The sequence below is a fragment of the Salvelinus alpinus genome, chromosome 9, assembly GCF_045679555.1.
Source record: "Salvelinus alpinus chromosome 9, SLU_Salpinus.1, whole genome shotgun sequence".
Taxonomy (NCBI): Eukaryota; Metazoa; Chordata; class Actinopteri; order Salmoniformes; family Salmonidae; genus Salvelinus; species Salvelinus alpinus.
Window position 1 is genome coordinate 6,763,992 of NC_092094.1, and position 24,394 is coordinate 6,788,385.

A 24,394-nucleotide genomic window follows, 5' to 3' on the forward strand; every position below is an offset into this window, starting at 1 on the left:
AGTGAGATAGTTTTATTTCCAAAAAAAAATGTCAAAATGGAGGGGAATTGTTTGTGTAGCTAACTGTCATGTTTCCAAATTGTGGAAATGCCAATAATTATGTCTGTTACGGTTGGGTTCTGCTGCCAATGACTGGAACGAATTGCAAAAATCGCTGAAGCTGGAGACTTATATTTCCCTCACTAACTTTAAACATCAGCTATCTGAGCAGCTAACCGTATCACTGCAGTATCACTGCAGCTGTACATATAGCCCATCTGTAAATAGCCCACCCAATCTACCTACCTCATCCCCATATTGTTTTTATTTACTTCTCTGCTCTTTTGCACACCAGTATTTCTACTTGCACATCACCATCTGATCATCTATCACTCCAGTGTTAATTTGCTAAATTGTAATTACTTCGCAACTATGGTCTATTTATTGCCTTACCTCCTCACGCCATTTGCACACACTGTATATAGACTTTCTTTTTTTTATTTTGTGTTATTGACTGTACGCTTGTTTATTCCATGTGTAACTCTGTGTTGTTGTTTGTGTCACACTGCTTTGCTTTATCTTGGCCAGGTCGCAGTTGTAAATGAGAACTTGTTCTCAACTAGCTTACCTGGTTAAATAAAGGTGAAAGAAAAATACAAATAAAATGTAAAAGCCGAGGCATAATGTTCAATTCATCCACCCCTTTAAATCAACAAACCAATAGAAGAAAAGCCTGATAATCCAAATAGGACTTGTGACCAAATAAGCTTGATATCACATTTAGTAAGTGGTGTATGGCCATGATTTTTTATTTTTTTATGTTTTATTTAACTAGACAGTAGTAATAGCAGTAGTAGTATACATAAGGTTCAAGAACTCCACAATACTTTTGAGCTAATATTCTATAATAGGTGCAGGAACTCAAAGAGTAGAACATTTGAGGTGCCGGGTCCTCAGTTCCGATGAACCATGGTGCACAATTTAAAAGCAAAAACAGGTCAGGAATCTTGGTCACCAATCTGACAGTCATAGGCCTACAGTATACAGTACAGTTACTTACCACGGCAAGTGTTGGGGAAGCTACTCTGAAAATATAGTTTACCAAACTACCAATTACTTCACATTGGAATAAGTTAAGTTACACTAAAGCTAACCTTAATAAAAAATATAGTTTACTAAACTAAAGTTACTTTGAAAAAGTAGTTTACTACATCCAAAGTACTTCGTGAAAAAGCATCATATCTAAATCTGAAACGTCATAGAATACAAATTGCAAAAACAGATCTGGAGTCAGATGTTAACATAATGTGTAATTTAGCCTATTTAAACACAAATACTAAGTTTCAAGTGAGAATTAGGCAGGTCTAATGCTGAAAAAGAAAGGAAATTCTTGCCTATTTTCCCCATAATTTCTCTTCTTTTTTTGCAATAAAAGTAGTGTGTAGTTCCAGTAGTTAGCCACCGCGTGGCCAAAAAAATAGTAATTGACTTCTGAAACACTACCAACATTTTTATTTAGTTTGTTCAACTACCACCAAGCTACTGCAAAAAGTCAAATAAATGATATGTTGTTCAGGACTCCCAACACTGCCCATGGCACATTACTGCCCCCTGCTGATCTACAGTAAATACATCGATCTCATCACCAAACATCTTAACATTCCAAACTATCGACTCAACAATGTCACAATGTCATGTAGCTAGCAATAGGCTATATTAATCAGAAAAACTTCAACCTAAATCACTGCATTGATTACAGACAACTATAGCAGCATTGTACAGTGCAAGAGCGCACACACCACTTAGCTTGAACAAATCAATACAAGTTATTTTGCAGATTTGGCTATTTTTTGGGGGTGAAGATGTGCAATACACATTTTTTGGCCGTATTAGAAACTTACAATCTGTTATGTACATTTGAATATTGAATCAACATTGCAATTCAGTCTTTCACAAGCGGTCTCTATATTGTGTTTCATCCCCAGTTGATTTGTTTAGATCAGATCAGTCTGGTTCGTTCAGTCTGGCATATTTTGGGCAGCCGAAAAGGGACCTTCTTTATAATGAGTCCCTGAACCAATCAAACCGTCTCAGTTGTCGGTGAGGCCGGCTGGGCGGATCCTCAGTATTGAAAGAGAAAATAAAGTAACACAATAAAAAAAGGAAATTACCTTGGCTATTGCATTTCTCTCGTGAATAAGTTCCCCCCGTGGATACATAGAGCATAAAGGTAAGCAAATATAAAGCTAGCCAAATGAACCTATGAGACAAGAAGGCATAGCTATTCTAGCTAATGATATGCTAACTTTAGCTAGCTGAGTTATCGCATTGGCCAGTGGCTGCATCACAGCTAAAGTTGGCTAACGGTCCTTGTTACGCGATGATTATAACTAGCTAATGAGCCACAATTGCTAAATCGTTTAGTTAACTAGCTAACGTTACATCTACATTGGATAATCTAATACATTTTCTCCTTTGATCATAAGTGTGATTTTAGCCTAGATTTAGCTAATATCAGTTAGCTGGGCAATCTGCATGGTTGAACATATGCTAGCTACCATCAGGTAGCTAACGGTACGGGCCAGATAGACGATAAGGCTCTTGGTACGGGCTTTATGCGATGAAAGGCTATTTAAAGTTAGCTAGCTAGCTTATCATCTCGGTGACGTTGAGCTGAACGTGTTAGCGAGCTAGGTCAACTAATACTCTTGAAACTGGTTAACAAGTTCATGAGTTATTTTTTTTAATGATCCGGCGGAGCTGGCTGGCTGGCAACACTTGATCTGTTCAATCAAGTGGACTGTGTACGTAACGATCTACTTGTTGCCTTTATATTTATATTCCACCATGACGCCCATTGTGCACCAATCAAACGCTATATTAAAACTTTCATACTTATTCCTCCCTCCTGGGCAAGTGAAATGGCAGAAATTATGTGAACATAGATGGGCTTTCTTATGCCCAACCACAATTGAAAGTTGGCTAAACCGGCAGTTATTTTGTTAGACGAGTGGGGTGGTTTCCTGGACACAGATTGAAGTCTAGACCTAGACTAAAAAGCAAACTCTGAGTGTCTGGGGAAACTTTAAAATCCATCCATTGTTACTCGTCTCCACCTCCATAACTAACTTATTGATGTACCTCTTGCTTTGTCTATTCAGATGCCCTCAGCAATGAATGGTAACAGGACAGTGCAGTCGGCCAGCCCAGATGTGGGATCTGCTCCTGGACAGATCACCCTGGGCGGAGGGCAGTCCTCTGGGGCCCAGACCGAGGCAATGAAGCAAGTCCTGGGCGTCGTCGACAAGAAAGTCCGGAACATGGAGAAGAAAAAGGCAAGTCTCCTTTTATTTTTGGGGAATGAAACTTCCACAATTGTAATGAGGGTGAAAAGTGCCTCTGCCTTTTGATACCTCAATTTTTTTTAAATATTTGATTTAGCTAGGCAAGTCAGTTATGAACAAATTCTTAATTACATTGATAACCCACTGTTCCCCGGTAGGTTAACTGCCTTGTTCAGGGGCAGAAAGACATTTTCACCTTGTCAGCTCGGGGATTCGATCTAGCAACCTTTCGGTTACTGACCCAACGCTCTAACCACTAGGCTACCTCCTGCCATTGAGCAACACACCTAGCTTGGGGTGCAATCATTAGTTCAAAATGTTTTGCAACGGAAATGAGAGTGCAAGCCTTGAATTTTGTGGTCCTAATGCCCCCTAAAAAAAATATATTCCTTGTGGCCGTTGTGCCCTTGGGCTGAATATAATAATTAGTATTCCCTTTAGAGGTCGACCGATTAATTAGGGTAATTTTGGATGCCGATTTTGCCGAATGTTATTATTATTATTTTTTTTACACCTTTATTTAACTAGGCAAGTCAGTTAGGAACACATTCTTATTTTCAATGACGGCCTAGGAACGGTGGGTTAACTGCCTTGTTCAGGGGCAGAACGACAGATTTTTACCTTGTCAGCTCAGGGATTCAATCTTGCAACCTTACGGTTAACTAGTCCAACGCTCTAACCACCTGCCTCACGAGGAGACCGCCTGTTACGCGAATGCAGTAAGAAGCCACGGTAAGTTGCTAGCTAGCATTAAACTTATCTTATAAAAAAAACAATCAATCAATCATAATCACTAGTTATAACTACACATGGTTGATGATATTACTAGTTTATCTAGCGTGTCCTGCGTTGCATATAATCGATGCAGTGCGCATTCGGGAAAAAGGACTGACGTTGCTCCAATGTGTACCTAACCATAAACATCAATGCCTTTCTTAAAATCAATACACAGAAGTATATATTTTTAAACTTGCATATTTAGCTAAAGAAATCCAGGTTAGCAGGCAACATTAATCAGGTGAAATTGTCTCACTTCTCTTGCGTTCATTGCACGCAGAGTCAGGGTATATTCAACAGTTTGGTCCACCTGGCTCATTGCGAACTCATTTGCCAGAATTTTACGTAATTATGACATAACATTGAAGGTTGTGCAATGTAACAGGAATATTTAGACTGGTGGATGCCACCCGTTAGATAAAATACGGAACGGTTCCGTATTTCACTGAAAGAATAAATGTTTTGTTTTCGAGATGATAGTTTCTGGATTCTACCATATTAATGACCTAAGGCTCGTATTTATGTGTGTTATTATGTTATAATTAAGTTTATGATTTGATAGAGCAGTCTGACTAAGCGATGGTAGGCACCAGCAGGCTCGTAAGCATTCATTCAAGCAGCACTTTCGTGCGTTTTGCCAGCAGCTCTGCTGTTTATGAATTCAAGCCTATCAACTACCGAGATTAGGCTGGTGTAACCGATGTGAAATGGCTAGCTAGTTAGCGGGGTGCACGCTAATAGCGTTTCAAATGTCACTCGCTCTGAGACTTGGAGTAGTTGTTCCCCTTGCTCTGCATGGGTAACGCTGCTTCGAGGGTAGCTGTTGTCGATGTGTTCCTGGTTCGAGCCCAGGTAGGGGCGAGGAAAGGGACGGAAGCTATACTGTTACACTGGCAATACTAAAGTGCCAATAAGAACATCCAATAGTCAAAGGTATATGAAATACAAATGGTATAGAGAGAAATAGTCCTATAATTCCTATAATAACTACAACCTAAAACTTCTTACCTGGGAATATTGAAGACTCGTGTTAAAAGGAACCACCAGCTTTCATATGTTCTCATGTTCTGAGCAAGGAACTTAAACGTTAGCTTTCTTACATGGCACATATTGCACTTTTACTTTCTTCTCCAACACTTTGTTTTTGCATTATTTAAACCAAATTGAACATGTTTCTTTATTTATTTGAGGCTAAATTGATTTTAATGATGTATTATATTAAGTTAAAATAAGTGTTCATTCATTATTGTTGTAATTGTCATTATTACAAATTTAAATTAAAAAAAAAAAAATCTGCCAATTAATCGGTATCGGCTTTTTTTTGGTCCTCCAATAATCGGTATCGGCGTTGAAAAATCCTAATCGGTCGATCTCTAATTCCCTTCTCCCGGCTGACGATCGTAGTGTTCTGAAGCACCTCACTCACATGGCTTTCTCAGATATCTCAATTCTTATTGGCTAATGCCATCACGTGATTGGGTTCTCTGATTGGGTGCCATCACGTGATTGGGTTCCATCACGTGATTGGGTTCCATCACGTGATTGGGTTCTTTTCACACCCATTGCAGCTCCGACTTAGGCAACAAGCGAAGATTGGCACGTCGGCCGGGATGCAACTTATCGAATTCCGAGGCGCATATTGAAGATATATGAACTGTCCACATGTACTTTTTGTCAGCCAACAAGATGAGTAACGAACAGCAAAAGCACAAGCCTGTGTCAATCTACTATTCCCCCATAGTACAAAACTTGACCTATTCTGTTGGTCAACTCGTCGTTCTGTGCGAGAAATAAATATTCCAAACAAACTCTGAGACAGTTGTGGGACGATAGATCCCCAATTACGGTAATACAACCCCTATAAAAAATATAACTTTTTAAAGCAATGAGGCTGATGCAACAGATCAGAACGTTTAAACTTAAAATGTTGATAAACTATTAGGCTATTTTTTCACATTAGAAAAGCAGCAAATAATAGGCGATGAGCACAAATGTTCCAAAATGCAGTTGGCTCAAAACACCAGTCTCAAACCGCGCGTTGCAAATGCGAGCGGTTTCATATGACCGATGAAAAATGTCCTTTTTAAGAAAGAAAGATTTTTAAAGATGCAACAACTAGCATGGGTTAATGACTAGGATTGTGTCTTTGGTTGCTGGACAACTAAAGAAAGTTGAGAACATGACATACTGGTTTCAATGGCATATGAGGAAGTGTTTTAAAAATAATAATAATAATCCACTTAACATTCCTATGGTCGGAACACGGTAAGACGAGCCTCAAAATGATAAAGAAATGTCCAGGTTTTAAACAATTACGTTTATGGTTAAATCATTTTCAAAATGTTGACTGCCTCTGCTCAGATTGCAAGGTGAGTGAGTTTGCAGTGCGCAACAGTGACCTTTCTCTCCTATATGAACGATCAGGGTGCAACAGGCAGTGACCTTTCTCTCCTATATGAACGATCAGGGTGCAACAGGCAGTGACCTTTCTCTCCTTTATGAACGATCAGGGTGCAACAGGCAGTGAGTGACCTTTCTCTCCTATATGAACGATCAGGGTGCAACAGGCAGTGACCTTTCTCTCCTATATGAACGATCAGGGTGCAACAGGCAGTGAGTGACCTTTCTCTCCTATATGAACGATCAGGGTGCAACAGGCAGTGAGTGACCTTTCTCTCCTATATGAACGATCAGGGTGCAACAGGCAGTGAGTGACCTTTCTCTCCTATATGAACGATCAGGGTGCAACAGGCACCTTTCTCTCCTATATGAACGATCAAGGTGCAACAGGCACCTTTCTCTCCTATATGAACGATCAGGGTGCAACAGGCACCTTTCTCTCCTATATGAACGATCAAGGTGCAACAGGCACCTTTCTCCTATATGAACGATCAAGGTGCAACAGGCACCTTTCTCTCCTATATGAACGATCAGGGTGCAACAGGCACCTTTCTCTCCTATATGAACGATCAGGGTGCAACAGGCAGTGACCTTTCTCTCCTATATGAACGATCAGGGTGCAACAGGCAGTGACCTTTCTCTCCTATATGAACGATCAGGGTGCAACAGGCAGTGAGTGACCTTTCTCTCCTATATGAACGATCAGGGTGCAACAGGCAGTGAGTGACCTTTCTCTCCTATATGAACGATCAGGGTGCAACAGGCAGTGAGTGACCTTTCTCTCCTATATGAACGATCAGGGTGCAACAGGCAGTGACCTTTCTCTCCTATATGAACGATCAGGGTGCAACAGGCACCTTTCTCTCCTATATGAACGATCAGGGTGCAACAGGCACCTTTCTCTCCTATATGAACGATCAGGGTGCAACAGGCAGTGACCTTTCTCTCCTATATGAACGATCAGGGTGCAACAGGCAGTGACCTTTCTCTCCTATATGAACGATCAGGGTGCAACAGGCAGTGACCTTTCTCTCCTATATGAACGATCAGGGTGCAACAGGCAGTGAGTGACCTTTCTCTCCTATATGAACGATCAGGGTGCAACAGGCAGTGAGTGACCTTTCTCTCCTATATGAACGATCAGGGTGCAACAGGCAGTGAGTGACCTTTCTCTCCTATATGAACGATCAGGGTGCAACAGGCAGTGAGTGACCTTTCTCTCCTATATGAACGATCAGGGTGCAACAGGCAGTGAGTGACCTTTCTCTCCTATATGAACGATCAGGGTGCAACAGGCAGTGAGTGACCTTTCTCTCCTATATGAACGATCAGGGTGCAACAGGCAGTGAGTGACCTTTCTCTCCTATATGAACGATCAGGGTGCAACAGGCAGTGACCTTTCTCTCCTATATGAACGATCAGGGTGCAACAGGCAGTGACCTTTCTCTCCTATATGAACGATCAGGGTGCAACAGGCAGTGACCTTTCTCTCCTATATGAACGATCAGGGTGCAACAGGCAGTGACCTTTCTCTCCTATATGAACGATCAGGGTGCAACAGGCAGTGACCTTTCTCTCCTATATGAACGACCAGGGTGCAACAGGCACCTTTCTCTCCTATATGAACGATCAGGGTGCAACAGGCAGTGAGTGACCTTTCTCTCCTATAGGAATGATTTAGTGCCTTCAGTATGTCCACGGGATCAAGTCTTTAGACGTTAATATTAGTAATGATCCTACATTATATTTGTCAAACATGACAGGTGTTTAGTGGTGTGTGTGTGTGTGTGTGTATTAAGTCACGTTTAAAAGTTAGGCTACATTTTCAGGTGCCTCCATGACAGCCTATCAGCTACACTTTAACATGTTGAATAAAAAAACTAGTCAGTTAAGAACAAAATGATTATTTACAATGACGGCCAAACCCGGATTACGCCGGGCCAATTGTGCGCCGACGTATGGGACTCCCAAAACCGTCCGGTTGTGATACAGCCTGGATTCGAACCAGGGTGTCTGTAGTTACGCCTCAGGCACTGAGATGCAGTGCCTTGGACCGCTGCGCCGGGTGGGGGGGCCTTTTAGGCTATTTATGTACATTTACAAAAACGTACATTCACAGAATAGTGAAGTGGGGGGGGGGGTTTCATTGGATATTTTGGTTGGTGTCCTGGCAGAGATGATGGCTTTGGTGTCCTGGCAGAGTGGACACCTCTTGAAGGCCAAATGGTCTTGCTCCTAAAACCATAAAATTCCAGGCCTGCGAGAGTATCTATTGGACAAATTCAGCTAGGTCCCTTCTCGTTTGGTTCCTAGTGATACACCCCTGCTCTTCGGCTGACCCGGCATTGCTTCCAGCGTCTTGTGTGTAGTGTCTGGGGCCGCCTTGCATGGTTTTTCTATTGACGCATATGCGGTTCAGTGCCAACATCATTGTGCTGATCATGACAGCAGTTTCCTCTCCGACAAAAATCAATCAATGCAAATTGCATTATCCAATTCCTTCCAAATGTGTTTTGGAGGGGAGGAGGGTGCTCTAAAATAGACACAGATGTCCTAGTACGTCATCATTGCTGCAGACACAGCGTCTTGCTTTCTAAGTCTCACTGCTTAGTTGCAACATTACATCGTCTTCTCCGACATTTTACAGTTGCACGATGAAAGTGCAGTCCCTCTCTGCATACTGGCAAGCTGGATCTGGGGTTTTCAAACTTTTCTTGCCATGGGACCCCCGCCCAGGCAAACCGACGACCCAGGGACCCCCATCATATGTTAGAAGTAATACTTTTTTTATTTATTAATTGATACGTTAGGCAGTTTTATTTTTACTTCACCACAGATCATTAGAAGAGGAAGTGTAAACTCTAACAGTCTATTAGCTAGAAGGATATCTGGGCGGCGAAGAACATTTTTTTGCAGTTTTAAAGCTAATTTCCTGCATTTTGGCCGTGGCTAATGCTGTGTTTCTCTGCTCAAACATAACAAAATCAATGGGCATGTGCACTGAATAACACTACTTTTGTCCCTTATTGTCTAGCTTTTATTTGATTGTTAGTTTTCAGACAGTATTATAAAAATAAATAAAAAATCTGCGTGCTATCTATCATTTAAGTTGAGACAAACTGTTTTTTCAAATTACTTTTTATATAAAAAAAAATGTAATTAGCTCCAATTACTGGAATTTCCTCCATTTTGAAGGATGGGATTTTGCCAATGAAGCCACTTATGTACTCCCCCCAGAGTCAGATGAACAGCTACCATGCTAACAAAACTCTCCCAAAATATATCCCCCCCCAGAAAATAATAATTGGGGAGCCCCTGCAGTACCCGTAGAGGGCTGTGGACCCTAGTTTGAGAACCCCTACTGTAGCTAGCTATGTGTTCCCATGTGTAGCAAGCTAGTTAGCAAGCACATTAGGCAGATACAAATAATGCTTCATAATTAATTGTCTGTATGTGTAGAATCATACAGAAGTTTAGCGTCGTATTTAATTTGGCAGATTTTTCGAGCACGTGGAAAACGGCTATGTCGGCCTACATGGCGCCTGTTTGCAGGCAAAATTGTTGGTTGGCATTGATGTCTTGAAATGGCGACGTTACATGATAGTGATCGTTCTCCGAAATTGCACGAATTACCGGTCTAGTTGAAATCAACTTCTCACTGTTAGCTAGGCTTTGTGTTATCAGCTCGCTAGGCAAGCTCAAACATGGCTAGATGAGCGTTTTTGGCCACAGCATTAGTTCAAAATACACTTTTGCAAGATGAAAGTCCATTATTTTTAAGTTAGCAAGTGTTCACCATATAAGTGTTTTATTTATTTAATTTTACATTTTTATTCCTGTTGTCATGCACTGACTAGAGCAGTGTTTCCCAACTCCAGTCCTGCAGTGTCCTCAACAGCATACAACACCAGATTCAACTTGTCATGGGCTTGATGATTAGTGGAGGCAGGTGTGCTGGTCCAGGGAGGCCACAACAATGTGTACTGTTGAGGTGTACTGTTGAGGTGTACTGTTGGGGGGTACTGTTGAGGTGTACTGTTGGGGGGTACTGTTGAGGTGTACTGGAGGATCGCATTTGGGGGGTACTGTTGAGGTGTACTGTTGAGGTGTACTGTTGAGGTGTACTGTTGAGGTGGTACTGTTGAGGTGGTACTGTTGAGGTGGTACTGTTGGAGGGGTACTGTTGGAGGGGTACTGTTGGAGGGGTACTGTTGGGGGGGTACTGTTGAGGGGTACTGGAGGATCGCAGTTGGTGAAAACACTGGACTAGAGTTTACACACGTGGTGTTTGCCAAAGCTGTTCTGAAGAAGCTGTCCATCTCATTTAACTTACTAGCTGTAAAGGTACACGTGTATTGTGTTGCTCAGTGGTCTCCAACAAACCTCTCATTATTGTTAGTGTACCGTTACCATGGGATTAGCGATTGAACCTGGGGATGAGGTTACCATTGTATATCTGTTGCAGGTTTTAGTGTTTTTTTGTTGTTGGCCCTAATCATACACTTTAAACAACAACAAAAAAATCACACTAATCCAGGAATGAGGATCGGGGCATCTGCTTCCCTCTTCAACCAACAACTGAGACATTTCAGCTCTTGTTTTTGTATTTTTTTACCTTTATTTAACTAGGCAAGTCAGTTAAGAACAAATTCTTATTTTCAATGACGGCCTAGGAACAGTGGATTAACTGCCTTGTTCAGGGGCAGAACAACAGATTTTTACTTTGTCAGCTCGGGGGATTCGATCTTGCAACCTTACGGTTACTAGTCCAATGCTCTAACCACTAGGCTACCTGCCGCCCCTCCACTCTAACCACTAGGCTACCTGCCGCCCCTCCACTCTAACCACTAGGCTACCCTGCCGCCCCTCCACTCTAACCACCAGGCTACCTGCCGCCCCTCCACTCTAACCACCAGGCTACCTGCCGCCCCTCCACTCTAACCACTAGGCTACCTGCCGCCCCTCCACTCTAACCACTAGGCTACCTGCCGCCCCTCCACTCTAACCACTAGGCTACCTGCCGCCCCTCCACTCTAACCACTAGGCTACCTGCCGCCCCTCCACTCTAACCACTAGGCTACCTGCCGCCCTACACTCTAACCACTAGGCTACCTGCCGCCCCTCCACTCTAACCACTAGGCTACCTGCCGCCCCTCCACTCTAACCACTAGGCTACCTGCCGCCCCTCCACTCTAACCACTAGGCTACCTGCCGCCCCTCCACTCTAACCACTAGGCTACCTGCCGCCCCTCCACTCTAACCACTAGGCTACCTGCCGCCCCTCCACTCTAACCACTAGGCTACCTGCCGCCCCTCCACTCTAACCACTAGGCTACCTGCCGCCCCTCCACTCTAACCACTAGGCTACCTGCCGCCCCTCCACTCTAACCACTAGGCTACCTGCCGCCCCTCCACTCTAACCACTAGGCTACCTGCCGCCCCTCCACTCTAACCACTAGGCTACCAGCCGCCCCTCCACTCTAACCACTAGGCTACCAGCCGCCCCTCCACTCTAACCACTAGGCTACCTGCCGCCCCTACACTCTAACCACTAGGCTACCTGCCGCCCCTACACTGTAACCACTAGGCTACCTGCCGCCCCTACACTCTAACCACTAGGCTACCAGCCGCCCCTCCACTCTAACCACTAGGCTACCTGCCGCCCCTCCACTCTAACCACTAGGCTACCTGCCGCCCCTCCACTCTAACCACTAGGCTACCTGCCGCCTACTATGTAGATATTTTGTCTTTGATTTGTATTATACCATCAGATCAAACCCCCTGTTCGGTTCAATTACATCATGCTGTAATGGTTCTAATCCTTTCTGTCTTACAGGGCAAGCTGGACGATTATCAATCTAAGAAGAATAAAGGGGAACGTCTCAACCAGGACCAACTGGTGGGTCAATTAACCAATAAGGCCCGAGGGGGGGGGGGGGGGGGATGGCTCAATATACCACGGCTAAGGGCTGTTCTTGGGCACGACGCAACGCAGTCCTTAGCCGTGGTATATTGCTATTATAAACTGGTTACCGATGTAATTACAGCATGGAAATAAATGTTTTGTCATACACGTGGTACGTGGTCTGATATACCACGGCTGTTAGCCAATCAGCATTCAGGGCTCGAACCACCCAGTTTATAACGTTCAACAACATACCGTAGGAGTCATCTGTTAGTCACTCAACTAACGTTACTGGATTGGTGTCTGCAAGCGTTCCACTGCATTGCTTTCACCAATTAGCCTATGTCTTCAGTTCAGCGCTTTGCTTCAAGGAAGCAGGAAGAAAGGATGCAATGCATTTTAAGACTTTGAACAGTATATGTTAGGCTTTCTGTGTTAACCACTTTCCTCTCTCTCTCTCTTTCTCTCGTCTCTGAAGGATGCCCTGACCAAGTATCAGGAAGTGACTAATAACCTGGAGTTTGCCAGGGAGTTACAGAAGAGCTTCCTGTCACTGGGACAAGATGTAAGCAAGACGCTTGACCACTAAACTGCTCCAGGATGCACTGCTCTGGCTGACCCTAGAGAGTCAAAGGGAGTCTGTGGTCCTGGGGATCTGTGGTGCTGGGAGTCTCTGGTGTTATCCCCATGTCTGTTTGCATTGCTATGGCTAACACCAAAGCTCCTGTACGCTAGAGGTACCAGGAGACTGGTTTCTATATTTTCATAACATTGTGGTCTGACTCCCTGCCTGCCTAGCTGTCTGGCAAACGGTACTGGAGAGTTGGCTCTCGGACCAACAGGCTCCCCAAGCCATAAGACTGATTAAATAGTCAATGAGTGGTACCCAAACTATCTGCACGGACTCTATGCATGAACCATAACACACTCACTAGACTATATATACACACCATAACACACTCACTAGACTATATATACACACCATAACACACTCACTAGACTATATATACACACCATAACACACTCACTAGACTATATATACACACCATAACACACTCACTAGACTATATATACACACCATAACACACTCACTAGACTATATATACACACCATAACACACTCACTAGACTATATATACACACCATAACACACTCACTAGACTATATATACACACCATAACACACTCACTAGACTATATATACACACCATAACACACTCACTAGACTATATATACACACCATAACACACTCACTAGACTATATATACACACCATAACACACTCACTAGACTATATATACACACCATAACACACTCACTAGACTATATATACACACCATAACACACTCACTAGACTATATATACACACCATAACACACTCACTAGACTATATATACACACCATAACACACTCACTAGACTATACAGTGCATTCAGAAAGTATTCAGACCCCTTGACTTATTAACTTTGTGTTGTTGGGGGAAGGGCTCGTAAGCAAGAATTTCACGGTAAAGTCTGTACCAGTCGTATTCGGCCCATGTGACCAATGAATTGTGATTTATTTGATTTGATTCTCTCCAGATCCAGAAGGCGGTGAAGAAGGCAGCGAGACGGGAACAGCTCCAGAGAGAAGAGGCTGAGCAGAAGAGGCTGAAGACTGTCCTGGAGCTCCAGTTTCTCCTGGACAGACTTGGAGAGGACAGTGTGAGGCAGGAGCTGAGACGGGGAGCTACCAGTGTAGACACACCCTCACTCCTCACCGACACGGAGCTCGCTGCCCTGGATGAGCTCTATAAACTAGTGAGACCAGAACCAGACCAAAACACCAGGTTAGACAGTGGGAGAAAAGATATATGTGGAAGTTTTTCTTTTCTTTTTTCTATAACATGTTCAGGTTTCAGGAGAGGGCTTCTCAGCTCTCTGTCAAATACATACCATGAACAAGATGGTCAACTTGGATGTTTAGAAGCTGGGGTTTCACCTTTTTTTGTTGTTGACAATCTCGATTTGAGAGGGAGTTGCAACTCAAGGCTGACCAAGACATTTGTGTCAATGTTGCGCTCAATAAAACTGCAGGAGCATTGAACAGTGTGTGTGTGTGTGGGGGGGATTTATCTTACCTTCCCAAGTTCCAACTTTACCACTCCCATTGCAGGTTTACTGACCAGTACGAGGAGGCTTCTCAACACCTCATGGATCTGTTGGAGGCGAAGGACAAAGCTGTGGCAGGAACTACGTGTAAGTCTAACCAACAACTGCCTGGGTGTGTTCAGTGATGTTGCTGAGAGGATTCTATATTCTAGCTTACAAGCATTTCTGTTCTACAGCAATATTTAAAAATATATATATTTTTATGTTCTTTAACTTTAGTTACATCATTAACAGGCCCCTCTGCAGTTGTCTCTGTATCGATGGAAGCTACTGAAAAACATTTTATTTTCATAAAATAAAAATCGAAATGCCAGTAGCATTGCTAGGGGGGGGGGGACAAGTCATAGCTTGTTCCCCCAGATCGAATATATCTGGCACCAGGCTAGTTTGGCCAATGACTTTGTCTAATATTTGTTCTCTAGACAGGAAAGACATTAATTATTCAGGAAGACACGCAGTCTTCTTGTAGTTACACAGTAGGTGGAAGGATATTGTGGCGAGTGGATTTATAACTCGGGAAAAGACTGAAACGATTTTGTGAGTGTGTTTGGACTTACTGCCAGCCGCTCAACAGCCAGTGGTAACTATCCACTTGTCTGTCACATAACTATTTGATAACAAGATTTCTCCTTCATATCCTGAGGTGTCTTGTCTTCAGGGAGATATCTTGGAGTTCCTGTCTGTTCTGTGATTTCCATGGCCCTGTACAGTAGTTGATGAGGGTGCATTCTATATGAGTAATCATGGCCTAGGGGCGTAGGCTATATGAGTAATCATGGCCTAGGGGCGTAGGCTATATGAGTAATCATGGCCTAGGGGCGTAGGCTATAGGAGTAATCATGGCCTAGGGGCGTAGGCTATAGGAGTAATCATGGCCTAGGGGCGTAGGCTATAGGAGTAATCATGGCCTAGGGGCGTAGGCTATAGGAGTAATCATGGCCTAGGGGCGTAGGCTATAGGAGTAATCATGGCCTAGGGGCGTAGGCTATAGGAGTAATCATGGCCTAGGGGCGTAGGCTATAGGAGTAATCATGGCCTAGGGGCGTAGGCTATAGGAGTAATCATGGCCTAGGGGCGTAGGCTATATGAGTAATCATGGCCTAGGGGCGTAGGCTATATGAGTAATCATGGCCTAGGGGCGTAGGCTATAGGAGTAATCATGGCCTAGGGGCGTAGGCTATAGGAGTAATCATGGCCTAGGGGCGTAGGCTATAGGAGTAATCATGGCCTAGGGGCGTAGGCTATAGGAGTAATCGTGGCCTAGGGGCGTAGGCTATAGGAGTAATCGTGGCCTAGGGGCGTAGGCTATAGGAGTAATCGTGGCCTAGGGGCGTAGGCTATAGGAGTAATCGTGGCCTAGGGGCGTAGGCTATAGGAGTAATCGTGGCCTAGGGGCGTAGGCTATAGGAGTAATCGTGGCCTAGGGGCGTAGGCTATAGGAGTAATCGTGGCCTAGGGGCGTAGGCTATAGGAGTAATCGTGGCCTAGGGGCGTAGGCTATAGGAGTAATCGTGGCCTAGGGGCGTAGGCTATAGGAGTAATCGTGGCCTAGGGGCGTAGGCTATAGGAGTAATCGTGGCCTAGGGGCGTAGGCTATAGGAGTAATCGTGGCCTAGGGGCGTAGGCTATATGAGTAATCGTGGCCTAGGGGCGTAGGCTATAGGAGTAATCGTGGCCTAGGGGCGTAGGCTATAGGAGTAATCATGGCCTAGGGGCGTAGGCTATAGGAGTAATCATGGCCTAGGGGCGTAGGCTATAGGAGTAATCATGGCCTAGGGGCGTAGGCTATAGGAGTAATCATGGCCTAGGGGCGTAGGCTATAGGAGTAATCATGGCCTAGGGGCGTAGGCTATAGGAGTAATCATGGCCTAGGGGCGTAGGCTATAGGAGTAATCATGGCCTAGGGGCGTAGGCTATAGGAGTAATCATGGCCTAGGGGCGTAGGCTATAGGAGTAATCATGGCCTAGGGGCGTAGGCTATAGGAGTAATCATGGCCTAGGGGCGTAGGCTATAGGAGTAATCATGGCCTAGGGGCGTAGGCTATATGAGTAATCATGGCCTAGGGGCGTAGGCTATATGAGTGGTGGTTTGAGATTGCTGAGGTGGGGGGTGGGGGGGGGGGGGGCACACAATGATTCTGGAACTAACATATCCTGATTTTAGATAAGTATTCAACTCCCTGAGTCGATGCATGTTAGAATCAGGTTTGTAAGTGGTTACAGCTGTGAGTCTTTCTGGATAAGTCTCTTAAGAGCTTTGCTCACCTCTAGAGGTCGACCGATATTTAATCGGAATGGCTGATTTTTTTTAAATTAGAGCCAATTTCAAGTTTTCATAACAATCGGTAATCAGCATTTTCGGACACTGACTAGATTGCACTCCACGAGGAGACTGCGTGGCAGGTTTACCACCTGTTACGTGAGTGCAGACAGCAAGGTGCCATGGTAAGTTGTTAGCTAGCGTTAAACTTATCTTATAAAAAAAACAATCAATCTTAACATAATCACTAGTTAACTACACATAGTTGATGATATTACTAGTTTAACTAGCTTGTCCTGCGTTGCATATCATCAATGCGGTGCCTGACATTGTCACTTCTCTTGCGTTCAGTGTAAGCAGAGTCGGGGTATATGCAACGAGCCAGGGGACCCAAACTGTGTGAAGACCATTTCTTCCTAACAAAGACCGTAATTAATTTGCCAGAATTTTACATAATTATGACATAACATTGAAGGTTGTGCAATGTAACAGCAATATTTAGACTTAGGGTTGCCAGCCGTTCGATAAAATACGAAACAGTCCCGTATTTCACTGAAAGAATAAACATTTTGTTTTCAAAATGATCGTTTCCAGATTTGACCATATTAATGACCAAAGGCTCGTATTTCTGTGTGTTTGTTATATTATAATTAAGTCTATGATTTGATAGAGCAGTCTGAGTGGCGGTAGGCAGCAGCAGGCTCGTAAGCATTCATTCAAACAGCACTTTCCTGCGTTTTTCCAGCAGCTCTTAGCAATGCTTGAAGCACAGCGCTGTTTATGACTTCAAGCCTATCAACTCCCGAGATTAGGCTGGCAATACTATAGTGCCTATAAGAACATCCAATAGTCAAAGGTCTATGACATACAAATGGTAGAGAGAGAAATAGTCCTATAATACCTACAACCTAAAACTTCTTACCTGGGAATATTGAAGACTCATGTTAAAAGGAACCACCAGCTTTCATATGTTCTCATGTTCTGAGCAAGGAACTTAAACGTTAGCTTTTTTACATGGCACATATTGCACTTTTACTTTCTTCTCCAACGCTGTTTTTGCATTATTTAAACCAAATTGAACATGTTTCATTATTTATTGAAATATATTTTATATTTTATTGATGTATTATATTAAGTTAAAATAAGTGTTCATTCAGTATTGTTGTTATTGTCATTATTACAAATATATATATATAAAAATCTGCCGATTTTTTATTTTTTTTATATATATATTTTTTAAATCGGTATCAGTTTTTTTTGGTTCTCCAATAATCGGTATCGGCGTTGAAAAATCCTAATTGGTCGACCTGTACTGTACAATATTTGCTCATTTATTTTTTGAGATTCTTCAAGCTGGTTCAAGTTGGTTGTTGATCATTGCTAGACAGCCATTTTTCATGTCTTGACACAGATTTTCAAGTCAACTATAATTAGGCCACTTGGAAACATTCAATGTCGTCTTGGTAAGCAACTCGAGTGTAGATTTGGCCTTGTGTTTTAGGGTTATTGTCCTGCTGAAAGGTGATTTCTGTCTGTCTGCAAAACAGATTGGACTTGTGATTAGCTCGATTCCGTTTCTTGTTAACTTCACTGGTTAGATTTGTCCACCATGATATTGTATATGTCAACAGTGTAGTGTGTTTTTAAATTGAGTTTCTATTGTGACTGATGGCTCCATCACAGTTTGTGTTGGCATGATGGTTTGAAAAGGGTATCAGATGGTCCCTTTTGGCATCAGCAGTCACTGCCTAGCCTAGTTGAAAACATTCTTCTCAAATGTAGATGTACATTGACATGTTTGTTTAATGGTGTTTCTGATGGGTTTTCTCAATTCCTCTCCCTACCCAGACAAAGCTCTGAAGGACAGCCTGGACCGAGTGCTGCTAAGCGGGTGCTTTGACCAAGCCCAGTCTCACCAGAATGGAGTGTGTGAGGAGAACGTGGAGAAGACCGTCGCTCTAGTGGAGGAGACCGAGGAGAAGGCCGTCGACCCAGGTCAAAATCTTTGACGTTGGCGTTTAGAAATGTGCACAGAGTTATAAATTGACCAAAGTTATACATTATGTTAGCTAAACAAGTCTCTTTCCTTGGCCATCCTTACAATGTGTGCACTTATTCCCCACATTTTTATTTTTAAATGACGAAGCAATACCAATGTTAGCGAAAGTACACTTTAGTTGGTTAATTTGTAATCAAGTTGTAAGCAATACAAAATGTAGTTAGCTTAAGTACACTTTTTAAAGTTAATTTGTTATTAAGCAAGTTGTAAGCAATACAAAATGTAGCTGTTAGCTTCATTTTTAAGTTTGTTGTATTGTTTTTATTTTATTTTACCACCACTACAAATTTCCCAATTGGGACAATAAAGATGTTGATTGAACGTCTTTCGTCCTGCGTTCTGAAAGTTATTTTCTCTTTCCAGAGGGCGAAATAGTTGAAGAGCCCATTGAGGTGGAAGCGACAGAGGTGAGAGGCTTTCCTACCCTGGGTCGTGTTGATTAGAGCTTCATTTTGGCCAAACTTAAAAACGATTTAAATAATGGACAAGCATTTTGTGACGGAAAACTAAAAATGAGTGCTTCTTATTGGACAAATTTAATTCAGATAGTACCTCTCAAGTTCACTGATTTCGGGACGTTTTCTTCCGTTTAGTGTCTACTGAACACGACCCTTCTATTTCAGTTCTTATGACTCGGGTGGTTTGTGACGGCGGCCATCTTGTTTCTGTCTTTCAGTTCGTTAACAGACAATTCATTCTAGACACCACATACAGCGACAAGGAGCAAGGAGATGAGTGGACCACTGAAACAGAGGTATTTAATGCTGCTCGCCTGTTCCTGACTACCACATCGTTCGTCCTCCATTTTGTATCGACTCTAATATGGCCTCTTCACTGACAGTCCACTGGTTCTCTCCCTACCATCACACAACACTGATGGGTATCTTTTTTTTGTTGATATAGAAACATTCATAATTAATAAAAATGTATCTCAGTTCATTAACAGACAGCATCTGTTAAAGATCCATTGCACATGCCTCACACAAACCAGGTAGGTTGTAGACAGGTTCGGGGAGTAAAGGGTTACATGTATCTGATTACCAAAAAAACAACATCCGTTACATTACCAGCTAACATATTGTAATCAGAGTAGATACTTTTTTTTAAACTAGATTACGTCTAGGATTACTTTTTAAATTCATAAAGGATGTTTGCGAAATTTGACACCTTTCTGTTTTCACAATGACATTCAAATCCGCATTGGAAAAAAAGGTGCAAGTTTGTTTGTTCCACCTGAGCGATTCTGACAAGCTAGCGGAAAACTGACACCAAATACATTTTGTATGGATCGAGGGGAAAATGGCAGGAATGTGCTTTTGTAAACTACAGTCCAAGCTATGTCTCGCACCAACTTGAATATACCGCTTGGATGTTAGGATGACCGCAGCAGGGATGCAAATTAGTCACGTTTCGGCGAAATTCGCCGTTTTGAATCCAAAATAGGTGACCTACGTGATTGGTGTAGATCCGATGAGAAAAGTTTTTTTTGTGTGGGGGGGGGGGGGGGGGTTAGATCACTACTGGCTGTAGGCGAACGAGTGGTGCGCGTTTGGCGCAATACTGGCTGCTGTATCCAACGCTCAGTCAGTCGTTTACACAACAGAATGCAGCGCAGCGCGTCGCCTGAATGAAAACGAAACGTTAGGTGAGAAGCCTGACCACGGAGGTGATGAAGCGTACTTCATGAGCTGTGACTGGGAAAAACTACTGGCACTTGGAAAGTTTGAGATGAGGGAGAAAGTGTGGTGGAACAACAATTCATTTTTTCACACACAAATAGCACTTTTCGGTATTGCACAAAGCATGCCATTCCACGAGAGCAGCATTTATTTCTCAACTCGAAGCAGTGAGTCCAATCAGTCCTCCATGACAACCAAATCATAATCGACAGATTAGGCTAATGATTTCTTAGTTTGTGGGTTATGCTCCGGTCGAACAATGTTTTCCCTAATCTAATTACAAGTCCAATTTTTTTGAAGACCCAAGGAGTATTAAATTAAATGACTGAATCTGACAGACTTATTTTTTTTTAAATATAAAGATATAGCCTAATGGTATTACATGTAGGATAAATAAATTAGTTAGAAGAAGTCTACATGACCAACACAAAGTAAAATGAAACATTGATTTATGGCCAGCTATGTAAACATTGATTTATCCTGCAAAAAAACGGGTAATATTGTTTGTCTTCTAATGCCTTTTTTTTAAAGGGGAAAGTCATCTAAAAGTAAACTATTCAGATTACTTTAGTTTGTGTAATCCAAACGTTTTTGTAACTGATTACAACTAATGGATTACATTTAGAAAGTAACCAACTCTGGTTGTAGAGCGCCAGCTTAGGGTTGCAACATTCTATAATTAAAGAAAATTCCCATAATGCCTTTTTTTTTTTTTTTTTTTTTAAGAGATCTTGTTTATAGATCGGGAAAGTATCCGGAGATTTTCAACCCCAGGTTCCTCCCGGGTTTCCATGACAACTACTGACCATACTTTTTGCCCCTTTTTTTCAGGCGGTGAGTACCATCCTGCAACAGCCTGTACAGTTGGCCCCTCCCCCTATCACCACAGAGGCCCAACCCCTGAACGGGGCCACGCCCCCAGGCACACCCCCTGCAGACCCGGTGGTCAGGAAGCAGGAGGTCCAGAACCTCTTGTCACAGATGCAGGGGCCTTACAACTTCATGCAGGTGAGGATTTAAACAACAACTCTCTTTAAGACTGTTTTCCCACAGCGCTAAAGCCTAGGCATTATCTCTGACTGGTGACAGATGCAGGGGCCTTACAACTCCGTGCAAGTAAAGAAGCTGAGCTTCCTTCAAGACTTTTCAGATTGAGAACTTTCATGTCCTCGAGGCAATTTATTTTGCAGCAAAGGGCATACAGACTATCGCATATTAAACTGTAAAACACAACAGAAAAACTGATGTTTACTAACAGACTGCAGGATAGTGCAAAGATCTTTTAAAATTAGGGCCATGACAATATCACGATACTCGTTAGTGTTGGGGCAAGGAAGCAAAACGTAAAGCAGATTTTTAACTTATATTTTATGAAAAACAGCCTTAATGTTTCAATCAAAAAGCATTGTTGTCGCCCAGAGTCACTTGTATTTTAGGGACGAACGATATATCGGTGAACATATCGGAATCGGACGTTATTAGCTAAAAATGGCAGCATCTGCATCGGCCCGATGTCTAGTTTTAACGCTGATGTGCAAAACCGATGTCAAAGCTGACGTACATACCTGTAGATGAGGTACATACCTATATATAACGTAGGTAGATGAGGTACATACCTATATAACGTAGGTAGATGAGGTACATACCTATATAACGTAGGTAGATGAGGTACATACCTATATAACGTAGGTAGATGAGGTGCATACCTATATAACGTAGGTAGATGAGGTGCATACCTATATAACGTAGGTAGATGAGGTGCATACCTATATAACGTAGGTAGATGAGGTGCATACCTATATAAACGTAGGCAGATGAGGTGCATACCTATATATAACGTAGGTAGATGAGGTGCATACCTATATATAACGTAGGTAGATGAGGTGCATACCTATATATAACGTAGGTAGATGAGGTGCATACCTATATAACGTAGGTAGATGAGGTGCATACCTATATAACGTAGGTAGATGAGGTGCATGCCTATATAACGTAGGTAGATGAGGTACATGCCTATATAACGTAGGTAGATGAGGTACATGCCTATATAACGTAGGTAGATGAGGTGCATGCCTATATAACGTAGGTAGATGAGGTACATGCCTATATAACGTAGGTAGATGAGGTGCATGCCTATATAACGTAGGTAGATGAGGTGCATGCCTATATAACGTAGGTAGATGAGGTGCATGCCTATATATAACGTAGGTAGATGAGGTGCATGCCTATATATAACGTAGGTAGATGTGGTGCATGCCTATATATAACGTAGGTAGATGAGGTGCATGCCTATATATAACGTAGGTAGATGTGGTGCATGCCTATATACAGTGGGGAGAACAAGTATTTGATACACTGCCGATTTTGCAGGTTTTCCTACTTACAAAGCATGTAGAGGTCTGTAATTTTTATCATAGGTACACTTAAACTGTGAGAGACGGAATCTAAAACAAAAATCCAGAAAATCACATTGTATGATTTTTAAGTAATTAATTAGCATTTTATTGCATGACATAAGTATTTGATCACCTACCAACCAGTAAGAATTCCGGCTCTCACAGACCTGTTAGTTTTTCTTTAAGACGCCCTCCTGTTCTCCACTCATTACCTGTATTAACTGCACCTGTTTGAGACTCGTTACCTGTATAAAATACACCTGTCCACACACTCAATCAAACAGACTCCAACCTCTCCACAATGGCCAAGACCAGAGAGCTGTGTAAGGACATCAGGGATAAAATTGTAGACCTGCACAAGGCTGGGATGGGCTACAGGACAGTAGGCAAGCAGCTTGGTGAGAAGTGCATACAACTGTATGGCGCAATTACGTAGGTAAATGGAAGAAGTTCAAGATGCCGGTCATATCACGCTAGGTCGATGGGGCTCCATGCCTAGATAACGTCACCTCGATGAGGTGCATGCCAATGATCATGTAGGAAGGTGAGGGATCATGCCCAGAACTACATGGCAGGACCTGGTCAATGACCTGAAGAGAGCTGGGACCACAGTCTCAAAGAAAACCATTAGTAACACACTACGCCGTCATGGATTAAAATCCTGCAGCGCACATAAGGTCCCCCTGCTCAAGCCAGCGCATGTCCAGGCCCGTCTGAAGTTTGCCAATGACCATCTGGATGATCCAGAGGAGGAATGGGAGAAGGTCATGTGGTCTGATGAGACAAAAATAGAGCTTTTTGGTCTAAACTCCACTCGCCGTGTTTGGAGGAAGAAGAAGGATGAGTACAACCCCAAGAACACCATCCCAACCGTGAAGCACGGAGGTGGAAACATCATTCTTTGGGGATGCTTTTCTGCAAAGGGGACAGGACGACTGCACCGTATTGAGGGGAGGATGGATGGGGCCATGTATCGTGAGATCTTGGCCAACAACCTCCTTCCCTCAGTAAGAGCATTGAAGATGGGTCGTGGCTGGGTCTTCCAGCATGACAACGACCTGAAACACACAGCCATGGTAACTAAGGAGTGGCTCCGTAAGAAGCATCTCAAGGTCCTGGAGTGGCCTAGCCAGTCTCCAGACCTGAACCCAATAGAACATTTTTGAAGGGAGCTGAAAGTCCGTATTGCCCAGCGACAGCCCCGAAACGTGAAGGATCTGGAGAAGGTCTGTATGGAGGAGTGGGCCAAAATCCCTGCTGCAGTGCGTGCAAACCTGGTCAAGAACTACAGGAAATGTATGATCTCTGTAATTGCAAACAAAAGTTTCTGTACTAAATATTAAGTTCTGCTTTTCTGATGTATCAAATACTTATGTCATGCAATAAAATGCTAATTAATTACTTAAAAATCATACAATGTGATTTTCAGGATTTTTGTTTTAGATTCC

General features: G+C 42.9%; 1 protein-coding gene across 3 annotated transcripts in view; it reads left to right on the plus strand.

Moving 5' to 3' along the window:
- Window positions 1-24,394, plus strand: part of LOC139584218 (caprin-1-like) — a 42,558-nt gene that overhangs the window by 2,590 nt on the left and 15,574 nt on the right. For 2 of the 3 annotated variants that reach the window (XM_071415814.1, XM_071415816.1), the window contains exons 2-10: window positions 3,141-3,314; window positions 12,337-12,399; window positions 12,884-12,970; window positions 13,983-14,230; window positions 14,557-14,639; window positions 18,661-18,807; window positions 19,235-19,278; window positions 19,548-19,625; window positions 21,382-21,558. In XM_071415814.1, coding sequence (XP_071271915.1) covers window positions 3,141-3,314; window positions 12,337-12,399; window positions 12,884-12,970; window positions 13,983-14,230; window positions 14,557-14,639; window positions 18,661-18,807; window positions 19,235-19,278; window positions 19,548-19,625; window positions 21,382-21,558 — 1,101 coding nt within the window. Of the gene's footprint in view, window positions 1-2,053; window positions 2,210-3,140; window positions 3,315-12,336; window positions 12,400-12,883; window positions 12,971-13,982; window positions 14,231-14,556; window positions 14,640-18,660; window positions 18,808-19,234; window positions 19,279-19,547; window positions 19,626-21,381; window positions 21,559-24,394 lie in introns of those variants that run through there. The other variant, XM_071415815.1, reaches the window with a different exon arrangement.